This window comes from Rana temporaria, chromosome 6 (genome assembly GCF_905171775.1).
Source record: "Rana temporaria chromosome 6, aRanTem1.1, whole genome shotgun sequence".
Classification (NCBI taxonomy): Eukaryota; Metazoa; Chordata; class Amphibia; order Anura; family Ranidae; genus Rana; species Rana temporaria.
In genome coordinates this window covers 223,965,728-223,989,993 of record NC_053494.1, presented here as the reverse complement: position 1 = coordinate 223,989,993, position 24,266 = coordinate 223,965,728, and the positions used below count along the sequence as shown (strand labels likewise).

At 52.3% G+C, this 24,266-nt stretch overlaps 1 protein-coding gene across 1 annotated transcript; it reads left to right on the top strand.

Moving 5' to 3' along the window:
• Positions 1-9,301: 9,301 nt before the first annotated feature.
• LOC120944470 (putative protein TPRXL) lies at positions 9,302-9,823 on the top strand (the record flags this gene model as incomplete). Its single annotated transcript, XM_040358528.1, has 1 exon — positions 9,302-9,823. A coding segment is annotated over one exon (522 nt), but the record flags the coding sequence as incomplete, so codon positions are not given.
• Between the last annotated feature and the right edge of the window lie 14,443 nt (positions 9,824-24,266).

Sequence of the window (24,266 nt, the reverse complement as noted above, 5' to 3'; positions counted from 1 at the left end):
AGGCAGATGATGAACGGAATCCTTCCCTGAGATCACTAGCCTCTTACCTCCAGGCAGATGATGAACGGAATCCTTCCCTGGGCTCACTAGCCTCTTACCTCCAGGCAGATGATGAACGGAATCCTTCCCTGGGCTCACTAGCCTCTTACCTCCAGGCAGATGATGAACGGAATCCTTCCCTGGGCTCACTAGCCTCTTACCTCCAGGCAGATGATGAACGGAATCCTTCCCTGGGCTCACTAGCCTCTTACCTCCAAGCAGATGATGAACGGAATCCTTCCCTGAGCTCACTAGCCTCTTACCTCCAGGCAGATGATGAACGGAATCCTTCCCTGGGCTCACTAGCCTCTTACCTCCAGGCAGATGATGAACGGAATCCTTCCCTGGGCTCACTAGCCTCTTACCTCCAGGCAGATGATGAACGGAATCCTTCCCTGAGATCACTAGCCTCTTACCTCCAGGCAGATGATGAACGGAATCCTTCCCTGGGCTCACTAGTCTCTTACCTCCAGGCAGATGATGAACGGAATCCTTCCCTGGGCTCACTAGCCTCTTACCTCCAGGCAGATGAAGAACGGAATCCTTCCCTGGGCTCACTAGCCTCTTACCTCCAGGCAGATGATGAACGGAATCCTTCCCTGGGCTCACTAGCCTCTTACCTCCAGGCAGATGATGAACGGAACCCTTCCCTGGGCTCACTAGCCTCTTACCTCCAGGCAGATGATGAACGGAATCCTTCCCTGGGCTCACTAGCCTCTTACCTCCAGGCAGATGATGAACGGAATCCTTCCCTGAGATCACTAGCCTCTTACCTCCAGGCAGATGAAGAACGGAATCCTTCCCTGGGCTCACTAGCCTCTTACCTCCAGGCAGATGATGAACGGAATCCTTCCCTGGGCTCACTAGCCTCTTACCTCCAGGCAGATGATGAACGGAATCCTTCCCTGGGCTCACTAGCCTCTTACCTCCAGGCAGATGATGAACGGAATCCTTCCCTGAGCTCACTAGCCTCTTACCTCCAGGCAGATGATGAACGGAATCCTTCCCTGGGCTCACTAGTCTCTTACCTCCAGGCAGATGATGAACGGAATCCTTCCCTGGGCTCACTAGCCTCTTACCTCCAGGCAGATGATGAACGGAATCCTTCCCTGGGCTCACTAGCCTCTTACCTCCAGGCAGATGATGAACGGAATCCTTCCCTGAGCTCACTAGCCTCTTACCTCCAGGCAGATGATGAACGGAATCCTTCCCTGGGCTCACTAGCCTCTTACCTCCAGGCAGATGAAGAACGGAATCCTTCCCTGGGCTCACTAGCCTCTTACCTCCAGGCAGATGATGAACGGAATCCTTCCCTGGGCTCACTAGCCTCTTACCTCCAGGCAGATGATGAACGGAATCCTTCCCTGGGCTCACTAGCCTCTTACCTCCAGGCAGATGATGAACGGAATCCTTCCCTGGGCTCACTAGCCTCTTACCTCCAGGCAGATGATGAACGGAATCCTTCCCTGGGCTCACTAGCCTCTTACCTCCAGGCAGATGATGAACGGAATCCTTCCCTGGGCTCACTAGCCTCTTACCTCCAGGCAGATGATGAACGGAATCCTTCCCTGGGCTCACTAGCCTCTTACCTCCAGGCAGATGATGAACGGAATCCTTCCCTGGGCTCACTAGCCTCTTACCTCCAGGCAGATGATGAACGGAATCCTTCCCTGGGCTCACTAGCCTCTTACCTCCAGGCAGATGATGAACGGAACCCTTCCCTGGGCTCACTAGCCTCTTACCTCCAGGCAGATGATGAACGGAATCCTTCCCTGGGCTCACTAGCCTCTTACCTCCAGGCAGATGATGAACGGAATCCTTCCCTGAGCTCACTAGCCTCTTACCTCCAGGCAGATGATGAACGGAATCCTTCCCTGGGCTCACTAGCCTCTTACCTCCAGGCAGATGATGAACGGAATCCTTCCCTGGGCTCACTAGCCTCTTACCTCCAGGCAGATGATGAACGGAATCCTTCCCTGGGCTCACTAGCCTCTTACCTCCATGCAGATGATGAACGGAATCCTTCCCTGAGCTCACTAGCCTCTTACCTCCAGGCAGATGATGAACGGAATCCTTCCCTGGGCTCACTAGCCTCTTACCTCCAGGCAGATGATAAACGGAATCCTTCCCTGAGATCACTAGCCTCTTACCTCCAGGCAGATGATGAACGGAATCCTTCCCTGGGCTCACTAGCCTCTTACCTCCAGGCAGATGATGAACGGAATCCTTCCCTGGGCTCACTAGCCTCTTACCTCCAGGCAGATGATGAACGGAATCCTTCCCTGAGCTCACTAGCCTCTTACCTCCAGGCAGATGATGAACGGAATCCTTCCCTGGGCTCACTAGCCTCTTACCTCCAGGCAGATGATGAACGGAATCCTTCCCTGAGCTCACTAGCCTCTTACCTCCAGGCAGATGATGAACGGAATCCTTCCCTGGGCTCACTAGCCTCTTACCTCCAGGCAGATGATGAACGGAATCCTTCCCTGGGCTCACTAGCCTCTTACCTCCAGGCAGATGAAGAACGGAATCCTTCCCTGGGCTCACTAGCCTCTTACCTCCAGGCAGATGATGAACGGAATCCTTCCCTGAGCTCACTAGCCTCTTACCTCCAGGCAGATGATGAACGGAATCCTTCCCTGGGCTCACTAGCCTCTTACCTCCAGGCAGATGATGAACGGAATCCTTCCCTGGGCTCACTAGCCTCTTACCTCCAGGCAGATGATGAACGGAATCCTTCCCTGGGCTCACTAGCCTCTTACCTCCAGGCAGATGATGAACGGAATCCTTCCCTGGGCTCACTAGCCTCTTACCTCCAGGCAGATGATGAACGGAATCCTTCCCTGGGCTCACTAGCCTCTTACCTCCAGGCAGATGATGAACGGAATCCTTCCCTGGGCTCACTAGCCTCTTACCTCCAGGCAGATGATGAACGGAATCCTTCCCTGGGCTCACTAGCCTCTTACCTCCAGGCAGATGATGAACAGAATCCTTCCCTGGGCTCACTAGCCTCTTACCTCCAGGCAGATGATGAACGGAATCCTTCCCTGGGCTCACTAGCCTCTTACCTCCAGGCAGATGAAGAACGGAATCCTTCCCTGGGCTCACTAGCCTCTTACCTACCGGCAGATGATGAACGGAATCCTTCCCTGAGATCACTAGCCTCTTACCTCCAGGCAGATGAAGAACGGAATCCTTCCCTGGGCTCACTAGCCTCTTACCTCCAGGCAGATGATGAACGGAATCCTTCCCTGGGCTCACTAGCCTCTTACCTCCAGGCAGATGATGAACGGAATCCTTCCCTGGGCTCACTAGCCTCTTACCTCCAGGCAGATGATGAACGGAATCCTTCCCTGGGCTCACTAGCCTCTTACCTCCAGGCAGATGATGAACGGAATCCTTCCCTGGGCTCACTAGCCTCTTACCTCCAGGCAGATGATGAACGGAATCCTTCCCTGGGCTCACTAGCCTCTTACCTCCAGGCAGATGATGAACGGAATCCTTCCCTGGGCTCACTAGCCTCTTACCTCCAGGCAGATGATGAACGGAATCCTTCCCTGGGCTCACTAGCCTCTTACCTCCAGGCAGATGATGAACGGAATCCTTCCCTGGGCTCACTAGCCTCTTACCTCCAGGCAGATGATGAACGGAACCCTTCCCTGGGCTCACTAGCCTCTTACCTCCAGGCAGATGATGAACGGAATCCTTCCCTGGGCTCACTAGCCTCTTACCTCCAGGCAGATGATGAACGGAATCCTTCCCTGAGCTCACTAGCCTCTTACCTCCAGGCAGATGATGAACGGAATCCTTCCCTGGGCTCACTAGCCTCTTACCTCCAGGCAGATGATGAACGGAATCCTTCCCTGGGCTCACTAGCCTCTTACCTCCAGGCAGATGATGAACGGAATCCTTCCCTGGGCTCACTAGCCTCTTACCTCCATGCAGATGATGAACGGAATCCTTCCCTGAGCTCACTAGCCTCTTACCTCCAGGCAGATGATGAACGGAATCCTTCCCTGGGCTCACTAGCCTCTTACCTCCAGGCAGATGATAAACGGAATCCTTCCCTGAGATCACTAGCCTCTTACCTCCAGGCAGATGATGAACGGAATCCTTCCCTGGGCTCACTAGCCTCTTACCTCCAGGCAGATGATGAACGGAATCCTTCCCTGGGCTCACTAGCCTCTTACCTCCAGGCAGATGATGAACGGAATCCTTCCCTGAGCTCACTAGCCTCTTACCTCCAGGCAGATGATGAACGGAATCCTTCCCTGGGCTCACTAGCCTCTTACCTCCAGGCAGATGATGAACGGAATCCTTCCCTGAGCTCACTAGCCTCTTACCTCCAGGCAGATGATGAACGGAATCCTTCCCTGGGCTCACTAGCCTCTTACCTCCAGGCAGATGATGAACGGAATTCTTCCCTGGGCTCACTAGCCTCTTACCTCCAGGCAGATGAAGAACGGAATCCTTCCCTGGGCTCACTAGCCTCTTACCTCCAGGCAGATGATGAACGGAATCCTTCCCTGAGCTCACTAGCCTCTTACCTCCAGGCAGATGATGAACGGAATCCTTCCCTGGGCTCACTAGCCTCTTACCTCCAGGCAGATGATGAACGGAATCCTTCCCTGGGCTCACTAGCCTCTTACCTCCAGGCAGATGATGAACGGAATCCTTCCCTGGGCTCACTAGCCTCTTACCTCCAGGCAGATGATGAACGGAATCCTTCCCTGGGCTCACTAGCCTCTTACCTCCAGGCAGATGATGAACGGAATCCTTCCCTGGGCTCACTAGCCTCTTACCTCCAGGCAGATGATGAACGGAATCCTTCCCTGGGCTCACTAGCCTCTTACCTCCAGGCAGATGATGAACGGAATCCTTCCCTGGGCTCACTAGCCTCTTACCTCCAGGCAGATGATGAACGGAATCCTTCCCTGGGCTCACTAGCCTCTTACCTCCAGGCAGATGATGAACGGAATCCTTCCCTGGGCTCACTAGCCTCTTACCTCCAGGCAGATGATGAACGGAATCCTTCCCTGGGCTCACTAGCCTCTTACCTACCGGCAGATGATGAACGGAATCCTTCCCTGAGATCACTAGCCTCTTACCTCCAGGCAGATGAAGAACGGAATCCTTCCCTGGGCTCACTAGCCTCTTACCTCCAGGCAGATGATGAACGGAATCCTTCCCTCGGCTCACTAGCCTCTTACCTCCAGGCAGATGATGAACGGAATCCTTCCCTGGGCTCACTAGCCTCTTACCTCCAGGCAGATGATGAACGGAATCCTTCCCTGGGCTCACTAGCCTCTTACCTCCAGGCAGATGATGAACGGAATCCTTCCCTGGGCTCACTAGCCTCTTACCTCCAGGCAGATGAAGAACGGAATCCTTCCCTGGGCTCACTAGCCTCTTACCTCCAGGCAGATGATGAACGGAATCCTTCCCTGGGCTCACTAGCCTCTTACCTCCAGGCAGATGATGAACGGAATCCTTCCCTGGGCTCACTAGCCTCTTACCTCCAGGCAGATGATGAACGGAATCCTTCCCTGAGCTCACTAGCCTCTTACCTCCAGGCAGATGATGAACGGAATCCTTCCCTGGGCTCACTAGCCTCTTACCTCCAGGCAGATGATGAACGGAATCCTTCCCTGGGCTCACTAGCCTCTTACCTCCAGGCAGATGATGAACGGAATCCTTCCCTGGGCTCACTAGCCTCTTACCTCCAGGCAGATGATGAACGGAATCCTTCCCTGGGCTCACTAGCCTCTTACCTCCAGGCAGATGATGAACGGAATCCTTCCCTGGGCTCACTAGCCTCTTACCTCCAGGCAGATGATGAACGGAATCCTTCCCTGAGATCACTAGCCTCTTACCTCCAGGCAGATGATGAACGGAATCCTTCCCTGGGCTCACTAGCCTCTTACCTCCAGGCAGATGATGAACGGAATCCTTCCCTGGGCTCACTAGCCTCTTACCTCCAGGCAGATGATGAACGGAATCCTTCCCTGGGCTCACTAGCCTCTTACCTCCAGGCAGATGATGAACGGAATCCTTCCCTGGGCTCACTAGCCTCTTACCTCCAGGCAGATGAAGAACAGAATCCTTCCCTGGGCTCACTAGCCTCTTACCTCCAGGCAGATGATGAACGGAATCCTTCCCTGGGCTCACTAGCCTCTTACCTCCAGGCAGATGAAGAACGGAATCCTTCCCTGGGCTCACTAGCCTCTTACCTCCAGGCAGATGAAGAACGGAATCCTTCCCTGGGCTCACTAGCCTCTTACCTCCAGGCAGATGAAGAACGGAATCCTTCCCTGGGCTCACTAGCCTCTTACCTCCAGGCAGATGATGAACGGAATCCTTCCCTGAGCTCACTAGCCTCTTACCTCCAGGCAGATGATGAACGGAATCCTTCCCTGAGATCACTAGCCTCTTACCTCCAGGCAGATGATGAACGGAATCCTTCCCTGGGCTCACTAGCCTCTTACCTCCAGGCAGATGATGAACGGAATCCTTCCCTGGGCTCACTAGCCTCTTACCTCCAGGCAGATGATGAACGGAATCCTTCCCTGAGCTCACTAGCCTCTTACCTCCAGGCAGATGATGAACGGAATCCTTCCCTGGGCTCACTAGCCTCTTACCTCCAGGCAGATGATGAACGGAATCCTTCCCTGAGCTCACTAGCCTCTTACCTCCAGGCAGATGATGAACGGAATCCTTCCCTGGGCTCACTAGCCTCTTACCTCCAGGCAGATGATGAACGGAATCCTTCCCTGGGCTCACTAGCCTCTTACCTCCAGGCAGATGAAGAACGGAATCCTTCCCTGGGCTCACTAGCCTCTTACCTCCAGGCAGATGATGAACGGAATCCTTCCCTGAGCTCACTAGCCTCTTACCTCCAGGCAGATGATGAACGGAATCCTTCCCTGGGCTCACTAGCCTCTTACCTCCAGGCAGATGATGAACGGAATCCTTCCCTGGGCTCACTAGCCTCTTACCTCCAGGCAGATGATGAACGGAATCCTTCCCTGGGCTCACTAGCCTCTTACCTCCAGGCAGATGATGAACGGAATCCTTCCCTGGGCTCACTAGCCTCTTACCTCCAGGCAGATGAAGAACGGAATCCTTCCCTGGGCTCACTAGCCTCTTACCTCCAGGCAGATGATGAACGGAATCCTTCCCTGGGCTCACTAGCCTCTTACCTCCAGGCAGATGATGAACGGAATCCTTCCCTGGGCTCACTAGCCTCTTACCTCCAGGCAGATGATGAACGGAATCCTTCCCTGGGCTCACTAGCCTCTTACCTCCAGGCAGATGATGAACGGAATCCTTCCCTGAGATCACTAGCCTCTTACCTCCAGGCAGATGATGAACGGAATCCTTCCCTGAGCTCACTAGCCTCTTACCTCCAGGCAGATGATGAACGGAATCCTTCCCTGGGCTCACTAGCCTCTTACCTCCAGGCAGATGATGAACGGAATCCTTCCCTGGGCTCACTAGCCTCTTACCTCCAGGCAGATGATGAACGGAATCCTTCCCTGGGCTCACTAGCCTCTTACCTCCAGGCAGATGATGAACGGAATCCTTCCCTGGGCTCACTAGCCTCTTACCTCCAGGCAGATGATGAACGGAATCCTTCCCTGGGCTCACTAGCCTCTTACCTCCAGGCAGATGATGAACGGAATCCTTCCCTGGGCTCACTAGCCTCTTACCTCCAGGCAGATGATGAACGGAATCCTTCCCTGGGCTCACTAGCCTCTTACCTCCAGGCAGATGATGAACGGAATCCTTCCCTGGGCTCACTAGCCTCTTACCTCCAGGCAGATGATGAACGGAATCCTTCCCTGGGCTCACTAGCCTCTTACCTCCAGGCAGATGATGAACGGAATCCTTCCCTGGGCTCACTAGCCTCTTACCTCCAGGCAGATGATGAACGGAATCCTTCCCTGGGCTCACTAGCCTCTTACCTCCAGGCAGATGATGAACGGAATCCTTCCCTGGGCTCACTAGCCTCTTACCTCCAGGCAGATGATGAACGGAATCCTTCCCTGGGCTCACTAGCCTCTTACCTCCAGGCAGATGATGAACGGAATCCTTCCCTGAGATCACTAGCCTCTTACCTCCAGGCAGATGATGAACGGAATCCTTCCCTGAGCTCACTAGCCTCTTACCTCCAGGCAGATGATGAACGGAATCCTTCCCTGGGCTCACTAGCCTCTTACCTCCAGGCAGATGATGAACGGAATCCTTCCCTGGGCTCACTAGCCTCTTACCTCCAGGCAGATGATGAACGGAATCCTTCCCTGGGCTCACTAGCCTCTTACCTCCAGGCAGATGATGAACGGAATCCTTCCCTGGGCTCACTAGCCTCTTACCTCCAGGCAGATGATGAACGGAATCCTTCCCTGGGCTCACTAGCCTCTTACCTCCAGGCAGATGATGAACGGAATCCTTCCCTGGGCTCACTAGCCTCTTACCTCCAGGCAGATGATGAACGGAATCCTTCCCTGGGCTCACTAGCCTCTTACCTCCAGGCAGATGATGAACGGAATCCTTCCCTGGGCTCACTAGCCTCTTACCTCCAGGCAGATGAAGATAGGCATCCAATATATCCCACACTCGTAGTCTTCTATGAGTTATTCCAATCCGCCCTTTCAGCTGGTACCGCGTCTCCTTCACAGATCCACACAGCACTCAGCCAGGGGCGGACTGACCATTGAGTCACTCGGGCACTGCCCGAGGGCCCCATGCCACTAGGGGCCCCATGAGTTGTCAGTCCGCCCCTGCACTCAGCCCCAAATGTAAGAAGGAGGGACTCCAATAGTGAAGTACAGTAAACCAGGGGAATTTATTAAGGAAAAGACCTGTGCTTACATTAACAAAATTTAAAAAGTGCAGCAGTAATAAAAACGAGCGGCGTTCCACAGCGCCGGCTTACGTCACTCCAGGTGTACGTCCGTCCAATCCCTACGCGTTACGACACAGGATCACGTGTCTTTGCTCCATCTAATTGATTTCATACTTTAACTTTCTGCTCTATGAAGAGTCGCCGTGATTCCGGCCCCCCGGGAAATCACATTCCATGACAATCCCATTATTTTCCTATTTGCTCTCCAGAGGATCCTATGAAGCTGTGAGAGGAGAGAGAGGCTCAGCGAGAGGCTGGACAGCATCATCATCTTCATCATCCTCATCCTCATCACCATCACCATCACCATCACCATCTTCACCATCACCATCACCACCATCATCATCATCATCACCATCATCATCACCATCATCATCACCTTCATCACCATCTTCATCTTCATCTTCATCTTCATCATCTTCACCATCGCCATCATCTTCATCTTCATCGCCATCATCTTCATCATTGCCATCATCTTCATCATCGCCATCATCTTCATCATTGCCATCATCTTCATCTTCATCGCCATCATCTTCATCATCGCCATCATCTTCATCTTCATCATCGCCATCATCTTCATCATCGCCATCATCTTCATCATTGCCATCATCTTCATCATCGCCATCATCTTCATCTTCATCGCCATCATCTTCATCATCGCCATCATCTTCATCTTCATCATCGCCATCATCTTCATCATCGCCATCATCTTCATCATCGCCATCATCTTCATCATCGCCATCATCTTCATCATCGCCATCATCTTCATCATCGCCATCATCTTCATCATCGCCATCATCTTCATCTTCATCATCGCCTTCATCTTCATCATCGCCATCATCTTCTGGAGACCTCACTTACAGAAAGATATTGACCTGATAGAAGGAGTAAGCAGAATGGTGAAATGTTTGGGGGATAAAACATATCAGGAGAGACTTCATCAGGGAGGTGCGGTCAGAGGAGGCGAGGGGGCGGAGCCTCATCTGCCATGAACATTATAAAAAATTGAGCTTCGAAGGTCGTAGCGCATTAATCTGAAGTCAGAGAGACCCAAAATAGCATAAGTCCTACCCCACCACTGGTCAGAATTTGGGGCTCCGCCTCCTATGGTTGGGGAGATACGGGGCTCCTTGCGCAGCCTGTCAGAAGCTACATACAGAGCAGCCAGTACAAATACAAGCCGACACACTGCAGCTCACAGCACCTCTCCTCAGAGGCACTGAGCTCATTAGACAGCTTGGAGTCTTGGACCAATGGGAAAGCACCATTTGCCCCAGTATGTAAGCAGGGCTGGTGCAAGGATTTTGCCTAGAATTTCATTGTGTTCAGAGCAGATCTGTGTTGTTCGATGTGATTATCCATTTGTCTCTGGTACTGCACCAGGTGGGGGCGTGTTCTGCAGAGGGGACACATCCTTCCCGTGTCTCTAATCCTTCAATTTGGGACAAATTCCTTTGAATGTAATACATTTTGTCTCGCTCCTTCGTTTCTCCTGTAGCTGTCCAGGCCCCACCCCTCCCCTCCCCCACCACACTCGAGGAATGTTGTAGATGCAGAAGATGAATGATGATAATTCACGAGGATCGGCGGCCGCTGTTCCTCTGATTGTATTATGAGGACCTGCGATGATCCAGAATTAGAGGCTCTTTAATAAAAGCCTCTTCTAATAGAAACCCGTCCAGGAATTCAATCATTTCCGTCAGCGATGAGAACGCCAAAACTTTCCGGCCGCCATTCGTCTGTCACGTTTGATCTTTAGGAATCCATAACAGTCGGGAGCGGCAGGAATGAGGACGGGAGCGGAAAGGAGGCCGATATTCCGCTGTCGGGTTCAATCATCTCACACAACCGACATTCTCTGGAGGGAATTAAAGTCTAAATCTTCCTCCTACTCCGGAAACCCTCTGCAGGAAGACGGGAGTGGCCCTCGGGCCCCGGCTCCTCAAACAGAGAACGACGGATAAGAAATTACAGTCACATCGTTACTTCTTCTCATGATGAAGAACATTGGGAATCCAACAACACACGAGAGACCAACCCATCCCCCGACCTCCAGACCACCCCGACCTCCAGATCACCCCGACCTCCAGATCACCCCGACCTCCAGACCACCCCGACCTCCAGATCACCCCGACCTCCAGATCACCCCGACCTCCAGATCACCCCGACCTCCAGACCACCCCGACCTCCAGATCACCCCGACCTCCAGATCACCCCGACCTCCAGACCACCCCGACCACCAGAGCCGACCATCCAACATCCATACCACCCCGACCTCCAGATCACCCCGACCTCCAGATCCCTCCGACCTCCAGACCACCCCGACCTCCAGACCCGACCACCCTGACCTCCAGACCACCTCAACCTTCAGACCGCCCTGACCTCCAGACCGTCCTGACCTCCAGACGGCCCCGACCTCCAGACCCGACCACCCCAATCTCCAGACCCGACCTCCAGACCGTCCCGACCTCCGGACCGCGGACCAGTTTCAGCAGACATGTTCGGTCGTGTGTACGGCATGCTAAGAAACATGTCCGCTGGAAGCCTGTCCGGCGGACATGTTCGGTCGTCTGTAAGGCCGCGTACACACGGGCAAACATGTACGATGAAACCGGTCCGCCGGACCGTTTTCAGCGTACATGTCTGCCCGGGGATTTCTGTATGATGGCTGTACTCACCATCATACAGAAATCCGCGCGTACACGATACGCAGCGACGTGCGCGGCCCTGCCAGTTCAATGCTTCCACGCAAGTCAATCGACGCATGCGAGGGATGGCGGCCGCTCGGACATGTACGGTAGGTCTGTACAGACGACCGAACATGTCCGACGGACAGGATTCCAGCGGGCTGCTTTAAAACAAGTTTGGAAATATTTGCCCGCTGGAAAAAGGCCCAGCGGGCAAATGTACGCTGGAATTCTGTCCGCTCGGCTGTACAGACGACCAAACATGTCTGCTGAAACTGGTCCGCGGACAAATATCAGCAGACATGTTCGGTCGTCTGTACGGGGCCTAAGACTTATCGGACATGTCCCCTCGTGTGTACGAGGCCTAAGGCGTCTGACCGGCGTAAAGTTACCCCTGCTATATGAGGCGCAGCCAATGTTAAGTATGGAAGTCGGAACAGCGTCGAATTATACACGGTTTACGTTGTTTGCGTAAGTCGTCCGTGAATGGGGCTGTGCGTAGGTTACGTTCACATCGACTAAGCATTGAGCGGGCGTAATTTACGGAGAAAATTCGACGTGATACTGAGCATGCGCCGTTCGTAAAGCGCGTCATTTACGTGGGGTCACAAATCATTTACATACAACACGCCCACTACCAGCCTAGTTTGAATTAGGCAGGCTTACGCCATGTCAGATACACTACGCCGCCGTAACTTAGAGCGCAAGTTCTTTCTGAATACGGGACCTGCCGCTCTAAGTTACGGCGGCGTAGTGTGTCTGAGATACGCTACGCCCGCCTAAAGATAGGCGATTCTTTCTGAATCTGGCCCATAGTCTACATCAGATGGACGATCGTTAGAAAGCCTAGATCAGGCAGTGGATTGGTAGATCAGATAGAGGTGATTAGTATGTAGCGCCCCCTTACTTTCACTATGGGCATTACGCTAAAGTTCCACTGGGTCAGTCTGTGCTCCAGGGATGCAGTGCCATCCCTGGCCGGCAGTTGGCGCCAGAGGGGTTCTGGCAGAACAAGTTTTCCCCCAGCAGCCAATCAGATGTCATGTGCTCTAAAAATCTTCGTGGGGTCCCGGTTCCAGGTGCGGCATCCACCTTTAGGGTGCGCGCATCCATGGACCCCACCGGCGCGGCCCACCAGGTCAAATTTGCAGGCTACACAAAACCTCATCCGGAGGTAAAAGGGGACTCCAGTGACCTACTGGGTCCCTGGTTCAATTGAAAAGATCCCAGGCTGGATGCCATTCGATTGGGGGGTCGGCTTGAGGAGAACCCGGAGGCAGGTTGTCCAACAGGGCTTGAACGAACCAATCGGGATCTGGTGACCGGAATGCTGACAGGTACTCTTTGCTGTCATCCAGTGACCTATGCTTGATCTACTGGGAGGATTCGCTCAATCAAAATCTGTCCATTTAGCTCATTCAAGTAATTGGCCTGTGGCAGAGGCTCTAGAGCCGGGCCTGTGAGAGAGGCCTGTTCCTCCCAGAAAATCCTAAGTGACACTTTGGCTGCCAGGCTTGTGGGGGGGGTCTGTCCGGGGGCACTTCACCCACTCTGTCCGGGGGCACTTCACCCACTCTGTCCGGGGGCACTTCACCCACTCTGTCTGGGGGCACTTCATCCACTCTGTCTGGGGGCACTTCATCCACTCTGTCCGGGGGGCACTTCACCCACTCTGTCTGGGGGCACTTCACCCACTCTGTCTGGGGGCACTTCACCCACTCTGTCCGGGGGCACTTCATCTACTCTGTCCGGGGGCACTTCACCCGCTCTGTCCGGGGGCACTTCATCTACTCTGTCCGGGGGCACTTCACCCGCTCTGTCTGGGGCCACTTCACCCACTCTGTCTGGGGGCACTTCACCCACTCTGTCCGGGGGCACTTCACCCACTCTGTCCGGGGGCACTTCACCCACTCTGTCCGGGGGCACTTCACCTGCTCTGTCTGGGGGCACTTCACCCACTCTGTCCGGGGGCACTTCACCCACTCTGTCTGGGGGCACTTCACCCGCTCTGTCCGGGGGCACTTCACCCATTCTGTCTGGGGGCACTTCACCCACTCTGTCCGGGGGCACTTCATCTACTCTGTCCGGGGGCACTTCACCCGCTCTGTCCGGGGGCACTTCATCTACTCTGTCCGGGGGCACTTCACCCGCTCTGTCTGGGGGCACTTCACCCACTCTGTCTGGGGGCACTTCACCCACTCTGTCCGGGGGCACTTCACCCACTCTGTCCGGGGGCACTTCACCCACTCTGTCCGGGGGCACTTCACCCGCTCTGTCCGGGGGCACTTCACCCACTCTGTCCGGGGGCACTTCACCCACTCTGTCTGGGGGCACTTCACCCACTCTGTCCGGGGGCACTTCACCCACTCTGTCTGGGGGCACTTCACCCGCTCTGTCCGGGGGCACTTCATCTACTCTGTCCGGGGGCACTTCATCTACTCTGTCCGGGGGCACTTCATCTACTCTGGCTAGAGTGTCGACGAACCACAATCTGATACAACTGAGAGCAGGACTGCTCGGTTCATATCCAGGCCTGATACTGCAAGGTTCTCTCTTTTCCTTCATCACCCTTTTCTTTCCCACTTAATGTTGGCCGTGTTTGGCCATGAAATGAAGCATTGGAAAACCTTTATACCTTCGCTCACTGCTTTGTTCTCCAACTGCACCCCTAGGCTACATTAACGGTAACTTAAAATGCCGATCCCAACAACAAATCAGCGGCTCCTTCGTAATCTCCTATTACCCGGGGACCCCATAATCTCCTATTACCCGGGGGGCCCATAATCTCCTATTACCCAGGGACCCCATAATCTCCTATTACCCGGGGGGCCCATAATCTCCTATTACCCAGGGACCCCATAATCTCCTATTACCCGGGGGCCCCATAATCTCCTATTACCCGGGGGGCCCATAATCTCCTATTACCCGGTGGGCCCATAATCTCCTTTTGCCCGGGGACCCCATAATCTCCTATTGCCCGGGGACCCCATAATCTCCTATTACCCGGGGGGCCCATAATCTCCTATTACCCGGGGACCCCATAATCTCCTATTACCCGGGGACCCCATAATCTCCTATTACCCGGGGGGCCCATAATCTCCTATTACCCGGGGGGCCCATAATCTCCTATTACCCAGGGACCCCATAATCTCCTATTACCCGGGGGGCCCATAATCTCCTATTACCCAGGGACCCCATAATCTCCTATTACCCGGGGACCCCATAATCTCCTATTACCCGGGGGGCCCATAATCTCCTATTACCCAGGGACCCCATAATCTCCTATTACCCGGGGCCCCCATAATCTCCTATTACCCGGGGCCCCCATAATCTCCTATTACCCGGGGGCCCCATAATCTCCTATTACCCGGGGACCCCATAATCTCCTATTACCCGGGGACCCCATAATCTCCTATTACCCAGGGACCCCATAATCTCCTATTACCCAGGGACCCCATAATCTCCTATTACCCAGGGACCCCATAATCTCCTATTACCCGGGGGCCCCATAATCTCCTATTACCCGGGGGCCCCATAATCTCCTATTACCCGGGGGCCCCATAATCTCCTATTACCCGGGGGGCCCATAATCTCCTATTAACCGGTGGGCCCATAATCTCCTTTTGCCCGGGGACCCCATAATCTCCTATTGCCCGGGGACCCCATAATCTCCTATTACCCGGGGGGCCCATAATCTCCTATTACCCGGGGACCCCATAATCTCCTATTACCCGGGGACCCCATAATCTCCTATTGCCCGGGGACCCCATAATCTCCTATTACCCGGGGGGCCCATAATCTCCTATTACCCGGGGACCCCATAATCTCCTATTACCCGGGGACCCCATAATCTCCTATTGCCCGGGGGCCCCATGAGTTGCCAATGTATCCTATATGTGCCCCAACATGGAGACAAGGGCCCCACCATCCATCTATTAGAGGGGACTCCGTGTGTCGCTGTGAATTCTCCATCATGGAGGTAAATATGACTTGATATGATATTGCGATGATTAATAATCGATCACCAGTACATAGATATTTGTTGGAAAATTGTCACTGATTGGCTGGAGGAAGGAAGGTTTTCTCCGCCATGCAGTAAATCTTTGGCGCGATGGAGGAAATGGACGCCGGTGCGGAATATTCTTCGGAAATGTATATTTCAGGATACGATGAGCTCATCGGTCTTTCAGCCAAGATGAAATGGCCGAATGTAAATCTTTATTATGGGACGTTTTCTTTGCGGATCGGCGTCCGTGATTTGCGGCCTCTAATGGTCTCTGATTGGAGGAGAAAATAAATCACAAATAAAACTCTCCGGAACGTTCCTTTCTGCGGAAATGAAGATTTCCTGAGCGGAGAATCAGAAGGTCGCAGAGAAAAGAATTACAATGAAATTCTTCCCACAAAGGCCTCATTCACACGGCGGCGTCCATACAGCGTGACGGCGGCGGCGTGCGTCTGTGCGGCCGAGAGGCGACTGGGTACAAATCAATGCCGGGCGGCAGCGGGAGGCTCGGCTCCGGGGCTCCCAGTGTTCTGGGTGGAGTTGTATATTACAAGGACAGATCCCCTCTTATGAGGGTCTCCGGGGTTCTCATTACGGCGGCGCAGCTCTGCGTTTCGGGGACCTGAGATGCCCGAGGATTTCATAAAACTGGCGGAGTTTGTATTTCCAGCGGAATTTACAGTCTCTCCGAGCGCCAAATCACCGCAGATTTATTACAAAGAGGAAACATCCAGCGAGGAATCAATTCGACTTATTTATTTCCAGAGTGTTTGGCAAACGAGCCGCCAGAGAGGCTCTGCGCAGAATGACAAATAGATGCTAATTACCATCGCAACTAATAAAGTTTTACACGCCAATTATCTCTGCAAAGTAACCGGATTAATACGTCTTTTCACCGGCATGTTATCACACCCGCCAATATCCCTCTCGTCTTCCGTAATTCTCTCCAACCCCCATACCGCATCCGCCAGTATTCCCGTCCTCCATCTCCATCCCCCATACTACCAGTATTCCCATCCTCCATAATCCTCTCCATCCCACATACTACCAGTATTCCCGTCCTCCATCTCCATCCCCCATACTACCAGTATTCCCGTCCTCCATCTCCATCCCACATACTACCAGTATTCCCGTCCTCCATCTCCATCCCCCATACTACCAGTATTCCCGTCCTCCATCTCCATCCCCCATACTACCAGTATTCCTGTCCTCCATAATCCTCTCCATCCCACATACTACCAGTATTCCCGTCCTCCATCTCCATCCCCCATACTACCAGTATTCCTGTCCTTCATAATCCTCTCCATCCCCCATACTACCAGTATTCCCGTCCTCCATCTCCAACCCACATACTACCAGTATTCCTGTCCTCCATAATCCTCTCCATCCCACATACTACCAGTATTCCCGTCCTCCATCTCCATCCCCCATACTACCAGTATTCCCGTCCTCCATCTCCAACCCACATACTACCAGTATTCCCATCCTCTATAATACTCTCCATCCCCCATACTACCAGTATTCCCATCCCCCATAATCCTCTCCATCCCACATACTACCAGTATTCCCGTCCTCCATAATCCTCTCCATCCCACATACTACCAGTATTCCCGTCCTCCATCTCCAACCCACATACTACCAGTATTCCCGTCCTCCATCTCCAACCCACATACTACCAGTATTCCCATCCTCTATAATACTCTCCATCCCCCATACTACCAGTATTCCCGTCCTCCATAATCCTCTCCACCCCACATACTACCAGTATTCCCGTCCTCCATCTCCAACCCACATACTACCAGTATTCCCGTCCTCCATCTCCAACCCACATACTACCAGTATTCCCATCCTCTATAATACTCTCCATCCCCCATACTACCAGTATTCCCGTCCTCCATAATCCTCTCCATCCCAAATAGTACCAGTATTCCCGTCCTCCATAATCCTCTCCATCCCACATACTACCAGTATTCCCATCCTCCATCTCCACCCCACATACTACCAGTATTCCCATCCTCTATAATACTCTCCATCCCCCATACTACCAGTATTCCCGTCCTCCATAATCCTCTCCATCCCAAATAGTACCAGTATTCCCGTCCTCCATAATCCTCTCCATCCCCCATACTACCAGTATTCCCATCCTCCATCTCCACCCCACATACTACCAGTATTCCCATCCTCCATCTCCACCCCACATACTACCAGTATTCCCAACCTCCATAATCCTCTCCATCCCACATACTACCAGTATTCCCATCCTCCATAATCCTCTCCATCCCACATACTACCAGTATTCCCATCCTCCATAATCCTCTCCATCCCACATACTACCAGTATTCCCGTCCTCCATAATCCTCTCCATCCCCCATACTAACAGTATTCCCGTCCTCCATCTCCAACCCCCATACTACCAGTATTCCCGTCCTCCATCTCCAACCCACATACTACCAGTATTCCCGTCCTCCATCTCCAACCCACATACTACCAGTATTCCCGTCCTCCATAATACTCTCCATCCCCCATACTACCAGTATTCCCGTCCTCCATAATACTCTCCATCCCCCATACTACCAGTATTCCCATCCTCCATAATCCTCTCCATCCCAAATACTACCAGTATTCCCGTCCTCCATAATCCTCTCCAACCCCCATACTACCAGTATTCCCTTCCTCCATCTCCAACCCACATACTACCAGTATTCCCATCCTCCATAATCCTCTCCATCCCACATACTACCAGTATTCCCATCCTCCATAATCCTCTCCATCCCCCATACTACCAGTATTCCCGTCCTCCATCTCCAACCCACATACTACCAGTATTCCAGTCCTCCATAATCCTCTCCAACCCACATACTACCAGTATTCCCATCCTCCATAATCCTCTCCATCCCCCATACTACCAGTATTCCCGTCCTCCATCTCCAACCCACATACTACCAGTATTCCCGTCCTCCATAATCCTCTCCATCCCACATACTACCAGAATTCCCATCCTCCATCTCCAACCCGCATACTACCAGTACTCCCGTCCTCCATCTCCAACCCGCATACTACCAGTACTCCCGTCCTCCATCTCCATCCCCCATACTATCAGTATTCCTGTCCTCCATAATTCTCTCCATCCCCCATACTACCAGTATTCCCGTCCTCCATAATCCTCTCCATCCCCCATACTACCAGTATTCCCGTCCTCCATAATCCTCTCCATCCCACATACTACCAGTATTCCCGTCCTCCATAATCCTCTCCATCCCACATACTACCAGTATTCCCATCCTCCATAATCCTCTCCATCCCCCATACTACCAGTATTCCCGTCCTCCATAATCCTCTCCATCCCCCATACTACCAGTATTCCCGTCCTCCATAATCCTCTCCATCCCCCATACTACCAGTATTCCCGTCCTCCATCTCCAACCCACATACTACCAGTATTCCCGTCCTCCATAATACTCTCCATCCCACATACTACCAGTATTCCCGTCCTCCATAATACTCTCCATCCCCCATACTACCAGTATTCCCGTCCTCCATAATCCTCTCCATCCCACATACTACCAGTATTCCCGTCCTCCATAATCCTCTCCATCCCACATACTACCAGTATTCCCGTCCTCCATAATCCTCTCCAACCCCCATACTACCAGTATTCCCATCCTCCATAATCCTCTCCATCCCACATACTACCAGTATTCCCGTCCTCCATAATACTCTCCATCCCACATACTACCAGTATTCCCGTCCTCCATAATCCTCTCCATCCCACATACTACCAGTATTCCCGTCCTCCATAATCCTCTCCATCCCACATACTACCAGTATTCCCGTCCTCCATAATCCTCTCCATCCCACATACTACCAGTATTCCCGTCCTCCATAATCCTCTCCACCCCACATACTACCAGTATTCCCGTCCTCCATAATCCTCTCCAACCCACATACTACCAGTATTCCCATCCTCCATAATACTCTCCATCCCACATACTACCAGTATTCCCGTCCTCCATAATCCTCTCCATCCCACATACTACCAGTATTCCCATCCTCCATAATCCTCTCCATCCCACATACTACCAGTATTCCCGTCCTCCATCTCCAACCCACATACTACCAGTATTCCCATCCTCCATAATGGACACCATCCCTGCGTCTTCCATAATTGTCTCCATTCCATCATCATACATGAAACCAATGGGCTGCTCATCACACATGGAATCCAAGGGGTGCTTATCAGACATGGAGCCAACGTGCTGCTCATCATACATGGAACCAATGGGCTGCTCATCATACATGGAACCAATGGGCTGTTCATCATACATGGAACCAATGGGCTGTTCATCATACATGAAACCAATGGGCTGCTCATCATACATAGAACCAATGGGCTGCTCGTCATACATGGAGCCAATGGGCTGCCCATCATACATGGAACCAATGGGCTGTTCATCATACATGGAGCCAATGGGCTGTTCATCATACATGAAACCAATGGGCTGCTCATCATACATAGAACCAATGGGCTGCTCGTCATACATGGAGCCAATGGGCTGCCCATCATACATGGAACCAATGGGTTGCTCGTCATACATGGAGCCAATGGGCTGCCCATTATACATGGAACCAATGGGTTGCTCGTCATACATGGAGCCAATGGGCTGTTCGTCATACATGGAGCCAATGGGCTGCTCATCATACATGGAACCAATGGGCTGTTCATCATACATGGAACCAATGGGCTGCTCATCATACATGGAACCAATGGGCTGTTCATCATACATGGAACCAATGGGCTGCTCATCATACATGGAACCAATGGGCTGTTCATCATACATGGAACCAATGGGCTGCTCATCATACATGGAACCAATGGGCTGTTCATCATACATGGAACCAATGGGCTGTTCATCATACATGGAACCAATGGGCTGCTCATCATGGATAGAAGTGGGGTACTTCTGGCTGTACATAGACCTCTCACTCAATCGGTGGTTCGGGTGGCTCAGGAGAAGTAGATACGGTGGCCATTGTTCTTGTGCAGGCAGCTTCACACCGAGCTCACCCCAGGGCCCACTGTAGCACAGCAGGCGGGAACCACATGGGTGGAGTCACTAAATAGTTATGGAATCTTTTCTGCTCCTCACCCCTACAGGACCTGCACCTCAGCCACATAAATGGGCCGCTGCCCAGTTCTTTGCTCTCATTGGTTCCCCTCGGCTCGCTCTCACCACTTCCTCCCATCTCTGGCGGTTTTCAGGTTCAATCATTTCCATTAAATTTCGGGAGAAAAACGGCGACATTCATAATTCAGATTCCAATCTTCTATCAGCTGGACGCCGTCCGCCATTCCGGAATCTTCCAGATTTTACGAGTTCTCAGATTGGGATAAATGTTTAATGTTCTCATAATCAGAAATGCCGAGGAGGCGAAAGTTCCGGAAAGTGCAACTCAGCGACATAAATCGCATTTCCATGTGAAGTCCGGAAATACGAGAAATGCGCAGATCCAGGCGCCATCGGAGCCGGCGATGAGGATGGATGAACCCAGCGGGGGAGGGGTACGGGCCACACACTCCACACCGGGGTATAAAGACGCACTGTCTCTTTAAATTCTCACATTGGATTAATATCGAACACTGTACAGCATTAGCCCCGCCTCCGGGGGTTGGGGGAGGGGGCGGCCGCTTCTATAAAACAATAATCCGGCAAACAATCATTTCGTGTCGCTTTCCAGACAAGAATACAATATGGCGGCTGAATCCTCCCCCCATCCCCCCACCATCACAGGATGAAGAATAACCCAATCACGGTGGAACTACAGTTGTATTCATAATTATTCACCCCCCCCAAATACAGTAGTAAATGTTTCTTTTGTGAATTCTTCATTTACACAATTATTCAACCCCTTAAAGACTACCACTCTGAAGAACAGAGGTTCATTGAAGTGTATTCAATCAGGTATTGAAAACGCCTGCGGATGTCAGGGAGCAGCAATAAAGCAGCTTTAAAATGACTGTGATACTCAGCTCCTTCTAGACATTTACTGGTGTGGTTACAAACATGGTGAAGTCAAGGGAATGGTCCAGGAAGACAAGAGAAGAGTTAATTACTCTTCACAGGAAGGGCAATGGCTATAAGAAGATTGCAAAGATGTTAAACATACCAAGAGACATAGGAAGCATCATTCGCAAATTCAAGGCAAAGGGCACTGTTGAAACGCTACCTGGTCGTGGCAGAAAGAAGATGCTGACTTTGACTGCTGTGCGCAACCTGAAGCGTAGAGTGGAGAAAAGTCCCCGTGTGACTGCTGAGCGCTACCTGAAGCGTAGAGTGGAGAACAGTCCCCCTGTGACTGCTGAGCGATACCTGAAGTGTAGAGTGGAGAAAAGTCCCCCGTGTGACTGCTGAGCGATACCTGAAGTGTAGAGTGGAGAAAAGTCCCCGTGTGACTGCTGAGCGCTACCTGAAGCGTAGAGTGGAGAAAAGTCCCCGTGTGACTGCTGTGCGCTACCTGAAGCGTAGAGTGGAGAAAAGTCCCCGTGTGACTGCTGTGCGCTACCTGAAGCGTAGAGTGGAGAAAAGTCCCCGTGTGACTGCTGTGCGCAACCTGAAGCGTAGAGTGGAGAAAAGTCCCCCGTGTGACTGCTGAGCGATACCTGAAGCGTAGAGTGGAGAAAAGTCCCCGTGTGACTGCTGTGCGCTACCTGAAGCGTAGAGTGGAGAAAAGTCCCCGTGTGACTGCTGAGCGCTACCTGAAGCGTAGAGTGGAGAAAAGTCCCTGTGTGACTGCTGAGCGCTACCTGAAGCGTAGAGTGGAGAAAAGTCCCCGTGTGACTGCTGAGCGCTACCTGAAGCGTAGAGTGGAGAAAAGTCCCCGTGTGACTGCTGAGCGATACCTGAAGCGTAGAGTGGAGAAAAGTCCCTGTGTGACTGCTGAGCGCTACCTGAAGCGTAGAGTGGAGAAAAGTCCCTGTGTGACTGCTGAGCGCTACCTGAAGCGTAGAGTGGAGAAAAGTCCCCGTGTGACTGCTGAGCGCTACCTGAAGCGTAGAGTGGAGAAAAGTCCCCGTGTGACTGCTGAGCGCTACCTGAAGCGTAGAGTGGAGAAAAGTCCCCGTGTGACTGCTGAGCGATACCTGAAGCGTAGAGTGGAGAAAAGTCCCCGTGTGACTGCTGTGCGCTACCTGAAGCGTAGAGTGGAGAAAAGTCCCCGTGTGACTGCTGAGCGCTACCTGAAGCGTAGAGTGGAGAAAAGTCCCCGTGTGACTGCTGTGCGCTACCTGAAGCGTAGAGTGGAGAAAAGTCCCCGTGTGACTGCTGAGCGCTACCTGAAGCGTAGAGTGGAGAAAAGTCCCCGTGTGACTGCTGTGCGCTACCTGAAGCGTAGAGTGGAGAAAAGTCCCCGTGTGACTGCTGAGCGCTACCTGAAGCGTAGAGTGGAGAAAAGTCCCCGTGTGACTGCTGAGCGCTACCTGAAGCGTAGAGTGGAGAAAAGTCCCCGTGTGACTGCTGAGGAACTGAGAAAAGATTTGTCAGATGTGGGTACTGAAGTTTCTGCTCAGACAATACGGCGCACACTGCGTAATGAAGGCCTCCATGCCAGAACTCCCAGGCGCACCCCTTTGCTGTCTCCAAAGAATAAGAAGAGTCGACTGCAGTATGCCAAAAGTCATGTGGACAAACCACAGAAGTTTTGGGATTGTGTTCTGTGGACTGATGAAACAAAATTAGAACTGTTTGGGCCCATGGATCAACGCTATGTTTGGAGGAGGAAGAACAAGGCCTATGATGAAAAGAACACAGTGCCTACTGTGAAGCATGGCGGGGGGTCAATCATGCTTTGGGGCTGTTTTGCTTCTGCAGGTACAGGGAAGCTTCAGCGTGTGCAAGGTACCATGAATTCTCTTCAGTACCAGGTGATATTGGATGACAATGTGATGCAGTCCGTCACAAACCTGAGGCTTGGGAGACGTTGGACCTTTCAACAGGACAATGATCCCAAGCATACCTCCAAGTCCACTAGAGCATGGTTGCAGATTAAAGGCTGGAACATTTTGGAGTGGTGTGAAGGATATGCTTCAGTGTAATTCTCCCTGCTAGTAATTGTGTGTGTGTTAGAGGTAACAGGTGATTTCAGGTGTGACTCATTCCTCTGTTGAAATGTTAATGTCCCTTCCTCAGCCAGCTCCCTATTTGAAAGGGTAATTGATCTATTGTGTGTGTGTGTGAAGGAGACCTGTGTTTACTGTTTACTGTGATTAGATAAGGGGCTCATGTTAATTATTCTGATTGCTTCATTGTGCTAATTACCTCTTCTATATGCGGGGCCAGGCTGTCTAGATAACGTATTCTGTTACAACTAGTTATTACCTTCACTGATGTCATTATCTAAAGAAATGTGTCTTCAGAGTCGGCGCCGAAGTGTCTACCTATAATCTGTATTAGAGCCCCCACTGTGTGTGGAAAGGGGGTGGAGATTTCATTGTTCTTTGATTGAGGATTTAGCTTGTAAACTGCATATATACCAGCAGCATGCTGCCATTAAAGTGTCTTGTTCCAGCAGTAAGCTTGACTCATGTGTGGATTATTGGGTGATTCCAGGAATATTCCTCCTCGTGGAATATTGG